Source organism: Theropithecus gelada, chromosome 20 (genome assembly GCF_003255815.1).
Source record: "Theropithecus gelada isolate Dixy chromosome 20, Tgel_1.0, whole genome shotgun sequence".
Taxonomy (NCBI): domain Eukaryota; kingdom Metazoa; phylum Chordata; class Mammalia; order Primates; family Cercopithecidae; genus Theropithecus; species Theropithecus gelada.
Genome location: NC_037688.1, coordinates 45,093,985 through 45,113,484, shown reverse-complemented (window position 1 = coordinate 45,113,484; position 19,500 = coordinate 45,093,985). Strand labels below are relative to the sequence as shown.

The window sequence follows — 19,500 nt, the reverse complement described above, 5'->3', positions numbered from 1 at the left end:
GCCTCCCGAGTAGCTGGGATTACAGGCGCCCATCACCACACTCAGGTAATTTTTGTATTTTTTGTAGAGATAGGGTTTTGCCATGTTGGCTAGGCTAGTCTCGAACTCCTGACCTCAGGTGATCTGCCTGCTTCGGTCTCCCAAAGTGCTGGGGTTACAGGCGTGAGCCACTGCACCTGGCACTGGAATTTCCACTTTTTTAAAAAAGTTCTGTTTCTCTCTTGAGACCCGTTTGGCTTGTCCAGCACAAGTCCCTTTTCCTTTCTGTTCCTGAGCCCTGTTGTAAGGGCTGCTGAGTCCCTGTCTGTGCTGCCAACGTGGGAGTGTCCTGTGCCTGGTCTCCAGAGCTAACCCTTTCCTTTTTGTATAGGTTATGTTTTTGTTTGTTTCCACGTCTACTAATTGTGATTGCTTCTTGGATTTTGTGAGTGATCCGTTGTAGAAACTCTGGACTTCATTCTGTCCTCCTGAAGATCGATGATGCTTTGTTTTAGCAGGCAGTCAATTTGGCTGGACTCAAACCCCAGATACTCTTCCTGTGTTATCAGCAGCTAAAATCTCTGCTCAGTTGCTGTAGTGTGACCTTGCTGTCCTGGACCTGCCCTGTGCCTGCCTGTTTCAGGGCTCACACAGAGTTGATGTGCAGAGCATGGTGTCCCCTCCCAGGGTGCTCTCGCTTCCAGGTTTAGCCCGTTGCTTTCCAGCTGCAATTGTCTACCAGAATTCCCCTCTCTGGTTTTTTAAGTGAGACTATGGGATTCTCTATGAGCTTTAGCTGCCCTCCTTCTCTGATGAGGACCAGGTTCTGCCCCAGGACAGGAAACCCCTGCAGTGCTCAGCTTGCTCTGGGCACAGGCCCCCTCCAGTTTCTGCTTGTTCTAGGTCCTGTTCAGTTTGTTGTTTTTTATGCTTTGTCCAGAGTTTATAGTTATCTGCAAGAGGATTGGTCCAGTGTCTCAGCCATTACTGAAAGTAGAACCGCCTGCTTTATATACTCCAAGGGTTGCAGAAATAAATATGAACCATGTGTTCTAGGAAGGATTCATTATCCCTGAGGAAGGGTGGCTGTAAAGGGGGGTTTTATACTAGCTGGAACATGTGCTGCTAAAAGGATGAGGTGCTGTACAGAGAGAAGGCTGGGATGGCCCAGTGCCTTGAAGTTCACGGGTCCATCTGGAGGATGTCAGTGGAATGGTTGTTTACGTGCTCTGGCCCCTGGTGGTGGTCAGCCGCGGGAAGGAGAGTCAGGCGTGTGGTGAACTCGCCGGAGAAGCAGGCTTGGGCCAGGCTTCACCTGTAGGCGTGAAGTTCGGTTGGGCAGATACCAGGTGCCTGGGGGTGAGGGTCTGGTCGTAGCTGCAGTGGAAGGTAAATCTGAAACTTTCTGGCCTAAATGTCTGTGATCAATCCAGGTGAGCCCTTTCTGGTCTTATCTTTTGTTGCATGGCTGACAGTAAGAGATGGGGTCCCTGGCTCTGAAGCAGCAATGCCTTGTTCATAGTAGGGTGTCCCAAGAAGACTCCTGGAATAGAGTTTGTGGTGCCTGCAGAAACAAAGCCTGCTAGCCGATTTTACTGACACTTTCTGGACCTTGGATGCACTCTTGTTTTCAACCAGGGGTTTCTTGCTCCTTCTGGCCTCTTCAAGTCCTGTTCTTTCCCATCCTAGACGCCTTAATGTTCTGAAACTGAACCTATACTGTGGCTAGTATTCCCAGAGGGCTATAAAGAGCTGCTTGAACGTGCTCACTGCTTTGAATGGCCCATCTCAGGGAGTTGTATGTTATAGTGGGAACCAAAATGGTCATTATGGTGTAGTTTATTTGCTGTAATTAGACATTTAGCCAGCTTCTCTAAGAAAACCCCAGTGTTTAAGCATATTCCTGGCCAAATATTCACGATAACAATATTGTGTATAGTATGTACTTAACATCAAAAGTCCCAAAGATAGGCCAGGCACTGTGGCTCACACCTGTAATCCCAGTACTTTGGGAGGCCAAGGCAGGTGGATCACCTGAGGTCAGGAGTTTGAGACCAGCTTGGCCAACATGGCGAAACCCCATCTCTAGTAATAATACAAAAATTAGCTGGGTGTGGTGGTGCCTGCCTGTAATCCCAGCTACTCAGGAGGCTGAGGCAGGAGAATCGCTTGAACCCAGGAGGCGGAGGTTGTCGTGAGCCGAGATCGCACCATTGCACTCCAGCCTGGGGAACAAGAGCGAGACTCCGTCTCAAAAAAAAAAAAACAAAAAAAAAGTAACATCAGGGAATGTCTCTCTCATCTGCCATCCTCTTGGATGTGGCATCAGTGGAATTAGATTGTACCTATGCCTGCAATGGAGAGGGTGCTAGCTGTGGCCTCTGCCCCTGAAGCTGTTGCAGCTCACTGTTTCTAACATTACGAGTGTCACATAATTTAAATTTTTTCTTACGCTGGGTGCAGTGGTTCATGCCTGTAATCCCACTCAGCACTTTTTGGAGGCCGAGTTGGGAGGATCTCTTGAGGCCAGTAGTACAAGACCAGCCTGGGCAACATAGGGAGACCCCCATCTGTACAAAAAATAAAAAATTAGCTGGGCACTGTGGTACATGCCTGTAGTCCCAGCTATTCAGGAGGTTGAGGTGGGAGGTTGCACTGAGCTGCGATTGTGCCACTGCACTCCAGCCTGGGCAACAGAGCGAGACCCTATCTCAAAAATAAAAAGTGAATTTTTCTTGAGGGAGGAGGGACCATTATGGTGACCATACTGCTTTACTTTCTGATGGTGTTGTCTTCAGAGATTATTGAGATTAGGTTGCTTGTTCCCACATGGCCACGTCCTGTCAGTGTTGCTTCTGTGTGTTCCGTTGCTGTCACCTGTTACTCCTAACTGCTGATGTTGTACCTTTTTCAAGCAGCCTCTGATTGGTTTCTCCCCCACCCCACCCACGCCATAGCGGTGCTGCTGGTGGTCTGCTCTGTGGGGCCGTCTTGAGAGGGAAGCTCTGAGGGAAAGGCTTTGTGTGCGTGCCTCGGTGCACTGTGCCAACCTGGATCCCTATGGCTGTGGGTTGGGCGCTTGCTGTTTGCCTGGCTCCATCCTGAGAGCCACGCTTGGTGGACTGGCTGCTTCAATCCTTGCAGCAACCCTCGGAAGTCAATATGGTGACTGTCTCCACTTTACAGATAGGGACACAGGCTTGGAAAGGTCACATCATTTGTGTCGCATGGCTAGTGATGGGGGCTGGCCCTCCCCAGGGTCTGAGTCTAGGGCCGGCATTTGGCATCACTGCAGGAAGTTGACACTTTTTCACTGTTACATTCCTCTGACTTACTTCAGTTCCGCTCCTACCCCCACCCCAGTTTTATTGACACTTGCACTTGTCTGTGCAGGCATTTTCTCTCCTGTTGCATAAAGTCTTTTTTTTAGTGGAAGGTAGTTGTTGTTGGGAAACACTGGAAGACAGAAATAGTCAGAACCTGGTCAACAATGAAGGTCAGTGTCATTGCTGGCCTCCAACCGTAGTGGTGAGTAGGTCGCTGCTGGACAGGAAGGCAAGGAGGACTAGGAAGGCAGAAATGAGTTGCTGCTCATGAGTGCAAGCAAGATGCTGGTGTTCTCTCTGAAGTCAATAAATCTGTTAAGATGCCCTTTTAACCCTGTTTTATGGGATTACAGGACTAGAAAAGTATGTCTTTAGCCTACCTAGGGCTCTTGACTTCAGACTCCCTGCTGTTTCTACAGGCAGTCTCTGGAACAGGGATTCTGGGTGTGTTGGAGGCTGGCTGTAGGCAGGCCTTACCCCAGAAGTCCAATGTGGTTGGCCCCTGGTGGGATGTCTTGGTACCTGGAGGTCTGGAAGCACCCGTGGGTGGGCAGTTAGGGCTGGTGTTCCTAGTGGAGGCTGTGCTGCCCTGTGGCTATTTGTGAAAGAGATTTGCATCTGGTCACTCTGGGAGCTTGTCTAGTTAAGTACTGGGTTCCCTTTGCTGAGATTTTGAGCAGTGATCTTTTTTCTCTCTTTCTCTTTTTAATGAGTAGAGCTCTAGGGTAAGAAATATTAAAAGGAATGTTTTTACATGGAAAATGTTTTTTTGGTTAGCGTTGGCTTTCACTTGGCCTAAGTCAGCAAATAGCTTTCACTCTTAAACTATCTGTCTTCTTGTTCTGGTTTTTAGAGACATGTAATGACTATTTTAATAAAATGCTTACAAATCATTTTTCTTTTTATGTTTTATGTTTTTTTACATTGGCTTAAAAGTATTTAACACACGTTACTCCTTGCTGTATAGAGGCAGGTTAATTGGAAAACAAATTGAAAACACTCTTTTTTCATAATCATGTTTACTGTGTTTTGTTCATGGGGTAGACACTTTGGAGTTCATGTTGGCCCCTGATGTGCCTGGCCCTTGGGATATGTGTGGAAGGAAAGTGTGGTTATGGTTTCAGAAGCTTGCTTTTTCTGTACTTTTCATATCATTCATTTCTTATGGGAGGTATTTATATTTAGACTTAATATCTGTAACTTGTTTAAATTCTAAAAGTAGTGATTGTTCCTCACAGGAAAATTGGAAAACAGAAAAATAAAAGTTATCCGGAGATAAATGCTATTAATATTTCGGTGTACGTTTGTATTTTCTCAGTGCCTGAACAACTGACGTACGTTCTGCCCGTTTTTACATTATCTGTGAGCATCCTGCATGCCTTTTAAGACTGCATAATATTCAGTCATCTGGACATACACATTTAGTGACCTATTTTAGTAGTAATCTGTTGCTGGGATGTTTATGTTGTTTGTTCTTCTTTTTGCTCAAGCTGAGATAAATCTCCTTACACACAAACCTTTGACTGTGTCGCTCATTGACTGACTAAGAGCAGACTCCTCCCAGTGGGATTAGTGGGTGAAAAGCTACATACAGATGGAAAAGAAAGTTCATCACATCCTACCTTGTTGCTGTCCAGACAGTGGCCCCAGTTTACACTCGGCCGAGGACGAGGCCACCCACCTGCAGCTCTATGAGCATATGACTCCTGAGAACATTTTAACTGTAGTCCAAGTAATTAAATAATTACTCAAGCTGTCATGCACTTGTTTTCATTATTTATTTATTTTTTTGAGGTGGCTTCTCATGCTGTTGCCCAGGTTGGAGTGCAGTGATGCAATCATTGCTCATTGCAGCCTCAACTTCCCAGGTTGAAGTGATCCCCCCACCTCAGCCTCCTGAGTAGCTAGGTACAGGCACACACCACCATGCCCAGGTAATTTCTAAATTTTGGTAGAGATGTGGTCTCACTATGTTGCCCAGGCTGGTCTTGAACTCCTGACCTCAGGAGTTCCACCTGCCTAAGCCTCCTGAAGTGCTGCAATTACAGGTGTGAGCCCTCGCTCCTGACCCCAGGCTGGTTTTGAACTACTGGGCTCAAGCGATCCTCCTGCCTTAGCCCCTCAAAGTGCTGGGATTGCAGGCATGAGCCACTGTGCCTGGCAAGTGCACTGGTTTTAGAACAGACGAACACATGTCATGGTAGAGTCTCTACTTGAGAAGACAGGCCCTGGCCCCCCAGTGCAGGGAACACGGAGCTGGGGTGGCTGTGGGTGGCTCTGTCCTCATCCTCGGTGCTTCTAGGGGTGTGCTGCCCGCAGGGGTGCAGTAGATGCTGCAGACACAGGGAACCCTGCCTTCTGGGAGGCCCAGTTCCCAGTGCCCCTCCTGGATCCTCCCAGAGCTCCGAGTCTCTGTCACAGCACTGAAGCAATTTAATTGCCCTCCAGCTACACCACGAGCACCACGATAATAGCAACTAACATTTTTCATGCTAACATTTTTCCAGTTCACTAAGTACTAGAAATGCATTTTACTTAATTCTCACAAAAGCCTTAGGTAGGTGCCATTATTTCCATCCCATAGTGGAGGAAACAGGGGCTGCCCCTTGTGGACCCAGCACTGTGGCCGCCAAAGATGTCTCCTGACCGCTGTGCTCCGCTCGCCTCCTTGGATTTAATCTGCACAAATCACAGACCTCTGTAGTTACAGGACCTCAAGTCTGCACTTGATTTTGCTCCCTACTGGCCAGATGACCTTGGGGAAGGCATTTAGGGACTGACGTTGAGTTTTTCTTGTTTTTAACTTGGAGATTATTTGATCTGTGTACATCACGCTTACTGCAGGGATCAGATGGATGGTCGCACATGCCTGCATAATGGATACTTGGGAAGAACTGTACAAAAGGTGGTTATAGCCAGGTACATTGTCTCATACCTGTAGTCCCAGCTGCTCAGGAGGCTAAGGCAGGAGGATGACTTGAGCCGGGCAGTTTGAGACCAGCCTGGGCAGCATAGACCATGTCTCCAAAAAACAGACAGACAAAAACACTAGTACTTTTTGTTCTTTTATTCTTCATGGTCTCTCACAATGTGTCTTGACATCTTAGGCATTCCATTGACACCTGGCTTTTTAAACTGACCGTATTCTTTTCAAACATGTCTAGACCTGGCTTTCTCAGCCTACCTGGTTTGCCAGCTCCCGGGTATTCCACATACAGACGCAGTACTCAGTATTAGGGAAAATAAACTCTATCAGGGAGGGCCTCTCAGCCTTGGCACTCCTGAGGCCCGGGGCCAGGTACTTCCTTGCTCTGGAGCTGTCCTGGGCGCTGCAGGATGTTTTTAACAGCGTCACTGGTCTCCACTGGCTGCATGCCATGAGGATCCCCACCCCAGTTCACAGAAAATGTTTTCAGACGTGGCCAAATGTCCCCTGGGGACAAAAATTGCCCCCAGTTGAGAACCCCTAGGTTAGGAAGTAATAAGACTTTAAAAGTTAAGTTAGGAAAAACATCTAGCAGTGTCCTAAAAAACGGGGGAAGGGGTTTGAACCTGAGGCAGTAGATGATAAGGAGCTGTTTGTAGGTTAAGCCTGGCATAGTGGCATGCACCTCCAGCTTCTCTGGAGGGTGAGGTGGAGGACCACTTGTGGTTTTTTTTTTTTTTTTTTTGACTATGTAATTAAGGGTATCATTTATTGTAATATAAGAACATATTCTAAAACAGCTGGGTGAACATGCACAACATAATATGATATTATGAGACATGATAGTCTCCTGAATTTATATAATTTTTCCTTAAGATATCTATTAAATAATGAGCAATATTATTTTAAAAATGTTAAAATCCTTACCATTGGCCAATGTTGTACTGAATACCACTATTTAAGGAAAAAATCTGGGTAGACCGTTTGTCTACCCTTCCTATTTTCAAAAGGCCACTTAAACTTACTCATATAAAAAAGCACATGGATCTTTAGAGAACACATACAAATAAATGAAGATTTACATATATTAATCTATTTAAATGTACCATTCTTAAGAAACAGAAAAACACTTATCTTACCTTGAATAGCCATTAGAAAAAACTGTTCAGCCGGGCACGGCGGCTCACACCTGAAATCCCAGCACTTTGAGAAGCCGAGTCGGGCGGATCACGAGGTCAGGAGATCGAAACCATCCTGGCTAACACGGTGAAACCCCGTCTCTACGAAAAATACAAAAAATTAGCCGGGCGTGATGGCGGGCACCTGTAGTCCCAGCTACTCTGGAGGCTGAGGCAGGAGAATCACTTGAACCCGGGAGGCAGAGGTTGAGGTGAGCCGAGATCACACCACTGCACTCCAGCCTGGGCGACAGAGCGAGACTCTGTCTCAAAAAAACAAAAACAAAAAGAAACAAAAACCGTTCAACCAGGGAAGTTCAGAGTCCCCAAGGAAGTCAGGTTGTCATCTCCAGTTCCTTGGCACCTATTCCAATTTTCAGAACCAATGGGAATTGGTGGGATAACATTAAAAATAGGCTTCTGATCCTCCTGTTGAGAAAGGGATGCTGTATTCACGTCATAGTGGTACATCTGTCCTCTAGAGGTACTCACACCATGAACAGAAATGGCAGACATTTTATTACCGATTATATTTGCTCCAGGAAAGCTTGCCTGACAGTAAACTGTGCCCAGTTTCTCTTGCCTAATTACCCAGAGGTGCAGAGTTCGATGAAATCTTCCTTTTCTGTTTTCACTTGGGGCAGTGTTACATTATTGGGGCTTGACAAAACCAGATCTCCATTATCCTTAATTTTGGGTTTAGTGTCCGGTAAAATGACAGGCTTGCAGTCCTCATTCAGGTTTCCTTCCAAAAAGAATGAAGCGTCTTCTCCCACCAGAGGAGAAAGCAGACAGTTTTCATCTATCAACAGGTCTGATCTGGTGGAGGACCACCAGGCTGGAGTGCAGTGGCGCAATCTCGGTTCACTGCCAGCTCCACCTCCAGGGTTCACACCATTCTCCCGCCTCAGCCTCCTGAGTTGCTGGGACTTACAGGCGCCCGCCACCACGCCCAGCTAATTTTAAAAAATATTTTTAGTAGAGATGGGGTTTCACTGTGTTAGCCAGGATGGTTTCCATCTCCGGACCTCATGATCCGCCCGCCTCGGCCTCCCAAAGTGCTGGGATTACAGGCGTGAGCCACCGCGCCCAGCTGGAAGACCACTTTTGATGCCAAGAGTTAGAGGTTATATTGGGCAACAGAGCGAGACCTTGTCTCTTTAGTAAAAAACACACACTTTTTTTTTTTTTTTTTTCATGAAAAGCACCTGACCTCCAAAGTGACTGCGAGGGTTTTCCAGGGCTTGTTTTTATGTGGCATGCTTATGTGAATACTGTTCAGGTCCTTCGTATTTGTGAAGAAACAAGATGAGGAGGGCAGTGGGGGGCTGCCCCTCTGGTGGGCACGGTTAGATGTGACTGTCCCAGTAGGAAGTCCTAGCCGTGAAGAGTGGAAGCCATCACAACTTCAGTTTCTCCAGCCTCTAACTGGGAATTGAGCATTCCCTGCCTTTATGGAACCAGGCAGGAATCCACAGTCATACGAACAGTACCTGTGACTTGGTCACAGATGGAGTCACAGATACTTTGATTTCACAGTTGTAGAAAGCGTCTTAAAGTCTCCTTTATGCTTAGCACTCCTGTGAAGTGACCTGAGACCCACCTACTTTGTTCGAGAAGCCCATTCGTCCCCTAATACTTAGATGACGGTTTTCAATATAATTGACTTTGTTTGCAGTCCTGTGTATTTTATGCATTTAAAATATGTTTCTTAGAAGGGTTCAGTAGGTGTCATCAAACTGCCAGAGAGGTCGTGGGCACAAAGAGAAGGTTAAAACCCTGCTCTAGAAGCTCACTGCCATTTTTCTGAGCAGTTTTCAAATGCCCACCAGTGGGGTGCAGCGAGCCTTCGGGAGACCCAGGCTGCCGTCAGTGTTGGGGGTGCTCTGCTTTCATCTGGCTGCGTCAGCACGTCCCATTTGGATGCCTTTGGAGGAGCTTTCAGGAAATAGATTTTTAGAAATTAATTCTCCTCTAAAAGTTATGGTCTGGTTCATAAACATGAAAGTGAGTTGTAAGCACAGAGCTTTAAAGAAGCCTGTGTGGTGCTACATTTCCTTTTTCTGTCAGGTGGCATGAACTGAGGAAAAACCTTTTTTTTAAAAAAAAACGTAAATACCTGGGGTGGGGGTAGTTAGCAGGGGTCACGACCAGCAGCCACCGTCAGCTCTTCACGCCATCTGCAGTTGTGGCTTCTCACCCTTGCCTGGAAGGGCCTTTGAGTCCCTCTGGTCTAATTGCGCAGTGCAGGGATTCCCGTTTCCATCCCATCTAAAGGGAGGTTGCAGAGGCTGGGCTCGGTGGCTCACGCCTGTAATCCCAGCCAAGGTGGGAGGATGGCTTGAGCCCAGGAGTTTGAGATCAGCCTGGGTAACATAGTGAGACCCTGGCTCTGTTTATTTTTTTTTAATTAAAAAAATAAGAGGAGGCCGTCGAGCCTTTGACTGTTTTGATCATGGCGACGATTTATCTTGAAATACTCATGCAGCATCATTGTCATTTGGGAGCTAATTAGAAATGCAAGATTCTCAAGCCCACCCTGGACCTTATAAATCAAACCTGTGTTTCAACCAGATCCGGAGGCATTTTGCACATTAAAGTTTGGAAGCAGAGGCGTCTCTAAACTGTAAGAATAAGAAGGTTAATTGCATAAGAGCCAGGGGCGGGCTGCCCGAGTCCAGGTGCCCCTAGATGTGCGGCCAGTGTGGAGCCTCAGCTTTCCTGGAAGAGCCACAGAGGCGGGTGTGCCCCGTGACTACCAGTAGCTTGCTTCAGAGTCGTATTTCATTCCTGGGTTAGCGCTTTGTAGATCTGGTGGAACACTCTGATTGTCTGTTACATAATGTAGATTGCAGAAATTTTTCTTTGAAATAGAAGTGCTTTTCAATTTGTTTGATTCTGAATTTCATTAAAATTTGGTGATATCGTGATGTATTTTACAGATCCTTATTAAGGGCCTGCTTCATGCCAGGCCCAGTTCGAAGTGCAAAGGAACAGCAGTGAACAAAGCAGACCAAAAACACAGCTGCCTTGCCGAGCATCGAGAAGTCTTGCTGAGAAGGACATTTGAGTATAGATGGGAAGGCACAGGGGGCGCTTCCAGGCAGAGGGGACAGCCAGAGCGAGGGCCCCAGGCGGATGTGACGGCTGTGCCCAGGACAGCAGTGCATGGAGTGAAGAGCTGGGGGAGGACTGGACGCCAGGTTGCAGGGGCCCGGCAGAGGGTCTTTGTGGGTCGTGGAAAGAGGCTGGCCGTGGAGAGGAAGAGAGCAGCTTCCCATTGCCTTCCTAGCAGTAGCAGAAGGCAGCATTTGGAGCTGGTCAGTCTTCCCTCTCGTGCACATCAGGCCAGATGACGAGTCCTGTGGGTGAGCCTGAGTCAGGGAGCATTTGAGTCGAACATAGGTCACGTGGAGCAAACTGACTTCACCAAAAATAACCCCAAAACAGCATTTCTGGGAAACACAACTGAAGACAGCTTTCAATGTAAACAAAGGAGCAAAGTTATGATAAAGGCTTGGTTGGAAAAAGTGAACATTTGGAAAACTAAGAAGAAATGCCTTGGGGAAATATACGGAGGAAAACAGGTCTTTCTTTTCCAGCAGTTGCCATTCTAAGGAGTTTTCCTTCCTGTCTCGATGTCAGATGCAGTGCGTGTGTTTTGCTAGGGTGGCTCACGGGCTTTCCCCTTCCACTTGTGGTTGTGGCAGACGGACCTACAGCCTTTAGCTCTTCCTGTCTGTGTGGGGAAAGGACTTCCTGTTTTCTCTGGGTCTCCTCTTTGTCCTTGCCGGGAATGGACCGGATGATGGGTGCAGTAGAAAACCTGGACTTGGGGTCATGGTTGGTTCTCAGCCTGGCCGCAAATTAGAATCACCAGAGAAGCTTCAGGCACAAAACAAAAGAAGCCCCATTTCCAGAAACTCTGATTTTGGTGGGGAGTGTGGGACGTGGTCTTCTCAGGGCTTTGGTGTTCCAGTATGCCATCCAGGCTGAGAAGCACTAATCAGTACCGCTCTCCTCCTCTCCAAGGCTATGTTCTCCCCTGCTCAGCCCTCCTCTCCCCTTCCTCCCCCAGCAGGTTGAGAGTCGGGAGGCTGGCTTTCCTTTGTGGCTGTTTGGAGTGTTTTAGGGTGGGCAGGCGGTGTGTGTGTGCGAGAATGCACTGATCACATGTGTTTTCTTTTGGGGGCAGGGAGGTTCGCCACTACCAGCAAAGTTGGAACTGCTGATGCTGGTTGTCAAGACAGCTCACTCTCAGCAGCTATGCGTGGTGGTGTGCACCTGTGGTCCCAGTTACTCAGGAGGCTGAGGTGGAAGGATCACTTGAGCCCAGCAGGTCGAGGCTACAGTGAGTTACGATTGTGCCACTGCATTCCAGCCTGAGTGACAGAAGAGACTCTTTTTTTTTTTTTTTTTTCCCTCCTTAGATGGAGTCTTGCTCTGTCACCCAGGCTGGAGTGCAGTGGCATGATCTCAGCTCACTGCATCCTCCACCTCCTGGGTTCAAGCAGTTCTCCTGCTTCAGCCTCCCAAATAGCTGGAATTACAGGCACCCGCCACCACGCCCGGCTAATTTTTGTATTTTTAGTGGAGACGAGGTTTCATTCACCATGTTGGCCAGGCTGGTCTCTAACTCCTGACCTCAGGTGATCCACCCGCCTCGGCCTCTCAAAGTGCTGGGATTACAGGCATGAGCCACTGTGCCCAGCCAAGACTCCGTCTCTTAAAAAAGAGAAAAGGCAGCTCTCTTTGCCTTCTTAGAACCAGGACTTAGAATGTATATCAAAGTAGCTAAAAGAATGTGGAGGTTCATGCATCAGGCATCAGGCCAAACTGAATGGACTCTGCTGTGGTTATATTTCTTTTGTTTTTGTTGAGATAGGGTCTCACTGTCACCCAGGCTGGAGTGCAGTGGTATGATCATACCTCACTGCAGCTTCAAACTCCTGGGCTCAAGCGATTCTCCTACCTGAGCCTCCCAAGTAACTGGGACTTGCAGGTACACGCCATGACTCCCAGCTAATTTTTGTGTTTTTGTAGAAATGGAGTCTCAATATGTTGCCTAGGCTGACCTTGAATTCGTGGCCTCAAGTGATCCTCCTGCATTGGCCTCCCAAAGTGCTGGAGGTAAACAGGTGTGAATCACTGCACCTGGCTATGTTTCTTTTTCGTTTTTCTTTTTTTTGAGACAGAGTTTCACTCTTGTTGCCCAGGCTGGAGTGCAATGGCGCAATCTTGGCTCACTGCAACCTCCAGCTCCTGGGTTCAAGTGATTCTCCTGCTTCAGCCTCCCCAGTAGCTGAGATTACAGGCGTGCACCACCACGCCTGGCTAGTTTTGTATTTTTAGTAGAGATGGGTTTCACCATGTTGGTCAGGCTGGTCTCAAACTCCTGACCTCAGGTGATCCGCCTGCCTTGGCCTCCCAAAGTGGTGGGATTACAGGCGTGAGCTACTAAACCTGGTCTCGGCTGTGTGTTTGTTTCCTTCCTTTCCTTTTCCTTCCTTCCTTCCTTCCTTCCTCCCTCCCTCCCTCCTTCCTTCCTTCCTTTCCTTCCTTTCCTTCTTGTCTCACTGTGTCACCCAGGCTGGAGTGCGGTGGTGCGATCTCGGCTCACTGCAAGCTCCATGTTCCAGGTTCACACCGTTCTCCTGCCTCAGCCTCCTGAGTAGCTGGGACTACAGGCGCCCTCCACCACGCCCAGCTAATTTTTTGTATTTTTGGTAGAGACAGGGTTTCACCGTGTTAGCTAGGTTGGTCTCGATCTCCTGACCTCATGATCCACCCACCTCGGCCTCCCAAAGTGCTGGGATTACAGGCGTGAGCCCCCGCGCCCAGCCTTGGCTGTGTTTCTTTTACAGTTAACATGTTAACTTCCTGAGTTGTCTTGCAAAGTAATATTTACTGTTTGGAACTAAAAATCTCTTTGTGTAAGGTTTGCATCGTACTTGTATTGTTCTTTTATCTTGTTTAATGGGAAAGGAGTTCATTTCTGGGATCTCTAACCATTGAATAATGAAAGAGACTTTGTTAAATCAGAAAGAAATCACCCAATTTAAATTACAAATATAAGTAATTCACAAAATTTAGTTTTCTTGATAACATGTTAGTAATGTTATCCAAAGAATTGACTTTCTGGAGGAGTTACTGCATGGCTAGGACTTTTTTTTTTTTTTTTTTACTTTTTAAAAAATTTAAATAGAGACAGGGTCTCGCTATGTTACCCAGGCCAGTGTCAAAACTCCTAGCTTCAAGCAGTCCTCCTGCCTCAGCCTCCCAAAGTGCTGGGATTACAGCCATGAGCCGCTGCACCCGGCCTTATTTTCTCGAGTTATATAAACTTCCCAATTATGTAGCCCTGTGACGAGTTGCTTTTCTTGGAAGGCATCTGTTGAGCCGCGTGGGATCTGTTAGTCCCTCTCCCTGCATGAACAGCCCAGGAGGGCTTCCTGCTGGGGGGCAGGGGCTTTGACAGAGCTGGGAGCAGAGGATCTCACTGTGGACTTGGGTGTGGCCCGTGTAGCTCACTGTCTGTGGGATACAGCAGGTGCTGGTCCTGCAGGAGTGGCGGCAGTCTCCACCCTTTCCTCCCAACTCCAGCCTCTGCCTCCACTTTCATCCTGTCTGAGGTCGAGGCCACGCCTACCTGGCCAGCCCTTTGCAGAGAGAGTGCTGGGATCTGTGCTTGCCAGTGAACTTAGGGGATGTCTTGGTCAACTGCCACCTACCGTCCAGGTATGAGATGAAAGAACAAGCAGAGGCTGGAGAGGTCAGGCCATCTTCCAGGTTGCTTGTGCCGTGCACTTTCCCATACTGTGAATGCAGCATTGCTTATCAGCTCTTTTGATGAACTTTAAGATCTTACGCCTCTCTCTTATATCGTCTGAAATTTTGAAATACATTGAGACCATACAGAAGTTACAGCATTGGCCATTTTTATTCTTCTAAATCCTATAAGTTATAAATGTGTTTTGGCTGTGAAATTTTAAAATATTGATGGAGGGGAGAATGAAAATTACTGCTACCCTCCTCCTCTCGCCCCTCTGGGCCCCTTCCAGCTTATTCCACATTCACACCATCACTGAACCCAGGAAGCAGGAGGGGTGGGATGAGCCTGGCTGGCCCTTAGCTTGTTTCTGTGCTTGGTGTGTGTTGGGAGCGCTGGTGGTCAGGAGGGCCTCCCCCACCCACAGCTCGGGGGCGGCCGTCATCTGCAGGTACACTGTCTGCTTAGCAGGTCTCTGTCGATGGGGACTGAGGGTGTGCCCCTCTTTCCCTATCACAGACACTCCTGCAGTGGGCACACCCTGTCAGGTCTTTTTCTCACGTGTGAGTACGTTGTATGATGAATTCCTAGAAATGGAATTGGGATGTAATTTTAGGATATGCTTTTTCAAACTGTACCCCAAATAGACCCAGTTGTATTCTGTTCTTTGCTGTTGTTTTTAGAGCATTTTATGATTTAAGATTTATAGGAGGAGAATGTTAAGTCCTGCTGTTTAATTCATTTGATAGGGAACTATTTGATTTGAAGAAATGTGAAAATAAAAGTTTGCCACAAATAAAAATATATATTTCACATCACCTTGGCTAACATAGTTTCTTTTTTTTTTTTTCTTCTTTTTTCTTGGAGATGGAGTCTTACTCTTTTGCCCAGGCTGGAGTGTAGTGTCACCATCTTGGCTCACTGCAACCCCTGTCTCCTGGGTTCAAGTGATCCTCCCACGTCAGCCTCCCAGGTAGCTGGGACTACAGGCAGTTGCCACCACGCCCAGCTAATTTTTGTATGTTTAGTAGAAGTGGGGTTTCACCATGTTGGCCAGGCTGGTCTTGAACTCCTGGGCTCAAGAGATCCACCCGCCTCAGCCTCCCAAAATGCTGGGATTACAAGTGTGAGCCACCACACCTGGCCTCTTTGGCTACCATAGTTTCTGTGCACCCTGATGAACCCCAGCCACAAGACGTAAGCTCCCATGTTTGGCTCAAGTTATCTGAGCTCTTTTGCATTTTCAGTGGAGAGTAGTAGGTGAAATTTTCATCTTTCTTGGAGAAAGCTTATTATTATAGTAATATGTGTTTTGTAGAAAAATGGAAACCAAGGTAATTATGAAAGACTTAATTAACAAATAAAATTGTCCCCTTAGTAACTCCGTGGGAGAAAATAAGATGATTCTGTTTCTGTTCCTTCAGATCACTCCAAGAACCGAGGCTCCTGTCAGCAGTGTCAGTAATAGTTTGGAGAATGCCCTGCACACATCAGCACATTCCACGGAGGAGTCGCTGCCCAAGAGGCCCTTAGGAAAACACAGCAAAGGTGAGTGCACGTGAGGGCTTTAGGAGGACGTCTGACGGATGGAGGATGGGCACACGCCAGATCCCCGTGAGGGCATTGTTAAATGCTTTCAGATCTTTCATAAATGCTAATCTTATGTGTATTTTTCTAAATTCTATAAGTAATACATGAATATACTTTGTCTTAAAAATCTCAAATATTGATGTTTATTAAGGAGAAGTCCAGACGTGGTATCTCATGCCTGTAATCCCAGCACTTTGGGAGGCTGAGGCGGGCAGATCACTTGAGGTCAGGAGTTCGAGACCTGCCTGGGCAACATGGTAAAACCCCGTCTCTACTAAAAATACAAAAATTAAGCTGGGCACGGTGACTCACGCCTGTAATCCCAGCACTTTGGGAAACCAAGGCAGGCTGATCACCTGAAGTTGGGAGTTTGAGACCAGCCTGACCAACAGGAAGAAACCCCATCTCTACTAAAAATAAAAAATTAGCCGGGCATGGTGGCACATGCCTGTAATCCCAGCTACTCGGGAATCTGAGACAGGCGAATTGCTTGAATCCGGGAGGTGGAGGTCATGGTAAGCTGAGATCACGCCATTGCACTCCAGCCTGGGCAACAAGAGCAAAACTCCATCTCAAGAAAAAATTGGCCGGGCGCGGTGGCTCAAGCCTGTCATCCCAGCACTTTGGGAGGCCGAGGCGGGCGGATCACGAGGTCAGGAGATCGAGACCATCCTGGCTAACATGGTGAAACCCCGTCTCTACTAAAAATACAAAAAACTAGCCGGGCGAGGTGGCGGGCGCCTGTAGTCCCAGCTACTTGGGAGGCTGAGGCCGGAGAATGGCGTGAACCCGGGAGGCGGAGCTTGCAGTGAGCTGAGATCCGGCCACTGCACTCCAGCCTGGGCGACAGAGCGAGACTCCGTCTAAAAAAAAAAAAAAAAAGAAAAAGAAAAAATTAGCCAGGCCTGGTGGTGCACACCTGTAATCCCAGCTGCTTGGGAGGCTGAGGCAGGAGAATTAACTGAGTGTGGTGGCGCCTGCCTGTAATCCCAGCTACTCAGGAGGCTGAGGCGGGAGAATCGCTTGAACCTGGAAGGCGGGAGGTTGCAGTGAGCCGAGATCATGCCACTGCACTCCAGTCTGGGTGGTAGAGTGAGATTCCATCTCAAAAAAAAAAAAAAAAGGGTGGGAGGAATAAGTTTTACACCCTCCTCCCCCCTCCACGTGGAAATCAGCCTTAACCACTAGAGCAGTGTTGTCCTGAAGCGCTCTCTGTGGTGACGGAGTGTTTTCTGCCTGTACCAAGTTGGTCGTCACCAGCCACACGTGCCTTCTGCGCACTTGAAACATGGCTAATGTGATTGGCTATCAGAGTCTTTATTTTTCTTTAATGTACACATGGACAGCTCAGTGTGGGTGGTGAGGCGCGGCCTGAGCCCCTGTGGCTCTGCACGCCAGCCTCTGCAGTGTTACGATCAGCTGCAAAGTTGCTAACCATGCCATGGTAGTGGAGGCTTTGGGGAGGGGAGAGTAAGGTAGTTTGTAGGACTGGATGGACCAGATAATGCATTCCCGGTAAAATAAATGCTTGTGTGGTTTGCAGAATCATCCCTAGTGGGGAGAGAGAGACAAGGGTGGCGCTTTTCACTGGGGTCACTTGTCCTGAGCCCCGATGGCTTGGAGGCACCGAGGCCGGCTGTGTCCATATCTCCTGGCCTCTGTTCTCCCTGTGTTATTTACAAAGATGTTTGTCTTCTAGCAGGTGCACCACGTGAGGCCCGGAGCCGCACTCGTCTGCCCCGTGCGCTCTCCCCCTTGTCCCCATCCCTGGCGTGGTGCTTCCTGCCTTCCATAGGCTTTATGACTGCTTTGTTTCTAAAGTCCCGTTCTGACAAAGCCATCGAGAGCCACCTGTCTCTGATTTAGATCCTAACTCTGGAAGGACCTATTTCCCTGGCAGCTGCAGCCTGTGTTGATGTATGTGATGAGCACGGTATGGTATGGAGACAGTAACTCCTTACTGCAGCCCTGCGAGGGCACCTGTCCCCACTTGACCCTTGTAGCAACCCTCTGAGGTCACAACAGTCTTTGTCTTATCCACTGCCCTTGGGAGAGTCTGTGGCTGTTAGTTGAGCGTCTTCACCACAGCCTCATCCTAGAGGTGCCGCAGTGCTCCAACCCTGGAGTGGACACTTGGCATCGGAATTGCAGGGAGTCCCTCCGCTGTAGAAAGGGCTCCTCCTCTTCCTTCCCTACGTCATCCCAGGAGAAAGGCCTGCCGTGGAGTGCTGCTTCCTTTGTCCCCAGGCAGTCCAGCCTAGGAACCTGTGCCCTGCACACCCTGTGAATCTTAAGGGATGGACTCTTCAGTGCTTTTTCTTCAAGACATAATTGTTGACATCCCCATTCTTTGTTTTTTTCCGTATAATTTCAAAATAGCGAGTATCTGTCATTGTCTTGTCCACATGCTTTGGTGCCCAGAGAGACAGAGGGTGAGCTGACTCTCATGTGAGCTGTGGCAAAGCCTGCGTAGGCCGGCGGGTCGGCTCTGAGGCCACGAGTGGCCATTCTCAAACCCCACAGTGCTTAAAATACCGCAGTGAGCAGAAGCTCTTAATTATCTGCAGCATTCTGCGTTCATTGGTCATAGAGAGTCATGGTTTCTCTTGTCTAGAAATTGGCAAGCGAGTTAACTTGGTTTTCTTAGTCACTTTTCATGTGAATCCTTTTAATCTGTTGGGTGCAGGTTATTGCTCTTCAGAAAGTTTAAAGTCACTCTAAGTTGTATAGTTTTATTACTATAATGTTTTCTCTCTGTCTTTTCTGTATCCTACTTCTGTTTTGTTTTTTCTCTGCTTCTTCAGAAATCTTATAGTGATACAGTTTAACTTACAGAGTGGTCAGGCACTTTAAACATTTCTTAGTATATAAAAGCTCAGGAAACAACAGTCCAAGCACATGACTAACTTACATAACAGATACTGACTTACATCATCTTCATAACAGCCCTGTGAGGGTTGATTATACCTATTTAATTCTAACTGATCCCATGTGGTGATTTTTACCCCATTTTACAGATGGGAGAACTGAGTCACAGATAAGACCTTTTCCTGAGGTCAGCTGGGATTCAAAGCCAGAGCTCATGCTCTTAACCCTGTGGCTGGCTGAAGAAAATAGCAAAGGAAAAGAAAGGTGGGACTGTGCTGAAAGTGGAAAACACACAGTTATATGGGCAGTGCCTACAAGTACACATTAACTAGTGAAATCATTCGTTTTTTTCCTGACCTATTTATTGTGAACGTTTTCCAGTTCAGGAGTAGAGATTGTAGCCTAGTAAACCCCGTACCCGGTGCCTGGCTGCAGCTCCAGGTCACTGTGTGTGGCATCTGAGTCCCCTGCCCTTGTGGATGTGGCTGAGAACTGCAGGGCACTCTCCAAGCGTTCCAGTCCCCATGTTGATGATTTACTGAAACCTAGGGAAGCTGTCGGAATGTACAAGCTAAGATGGAAACTGCTTTTACTAATACTCTCAACAAAGTAAGTTCTGTAACTTTGGACTTTGAGGAATTATAATTTTTTAAAGTTTTCTTTTTGTGAGACAGTGAAGGAGGTATACTTTCATTCAACTTGTTTATATACCAGTAGTTCTCAACCTTTTTGGTCTTAGGACCCCTTTGCACTCTTAAAAATTAGAGGTTCCAAAGAATCCATGTTTATGTGGGTCATATCTATAGGTAGTTACCATATTATCAGTTACAACTCAGCTTTTTTAAAATTGTGGGTTTTTTTTTA

General features: G+C 47.5%; 1 protein-coding gene across 2 annotated transcripts in view; it reads left to right on the top strand.

Annotated features, from left to right (window-relative positions):
* The window catches only part of ZCCHC14 (zinc finger CCHC-type containing 14), an 89,276-nt gene that overhangs the window by 17,583 nt on the left and 52,193 nt on the right, over positions 1-19,500 (top strand). For both annotated transcript variants that reach the window (XM_025370843.1, XM_025370842.1), the window contains exon 2: positions 15,603-15,726. In XM_025370843.1, the coding sequence (XP_025226628.1) occupies positions 15,603-15,726 (124 nt within the window). The remainder of the gene's footprint in view (positions 1-15,602; positions 15,727-19,500) is intronic.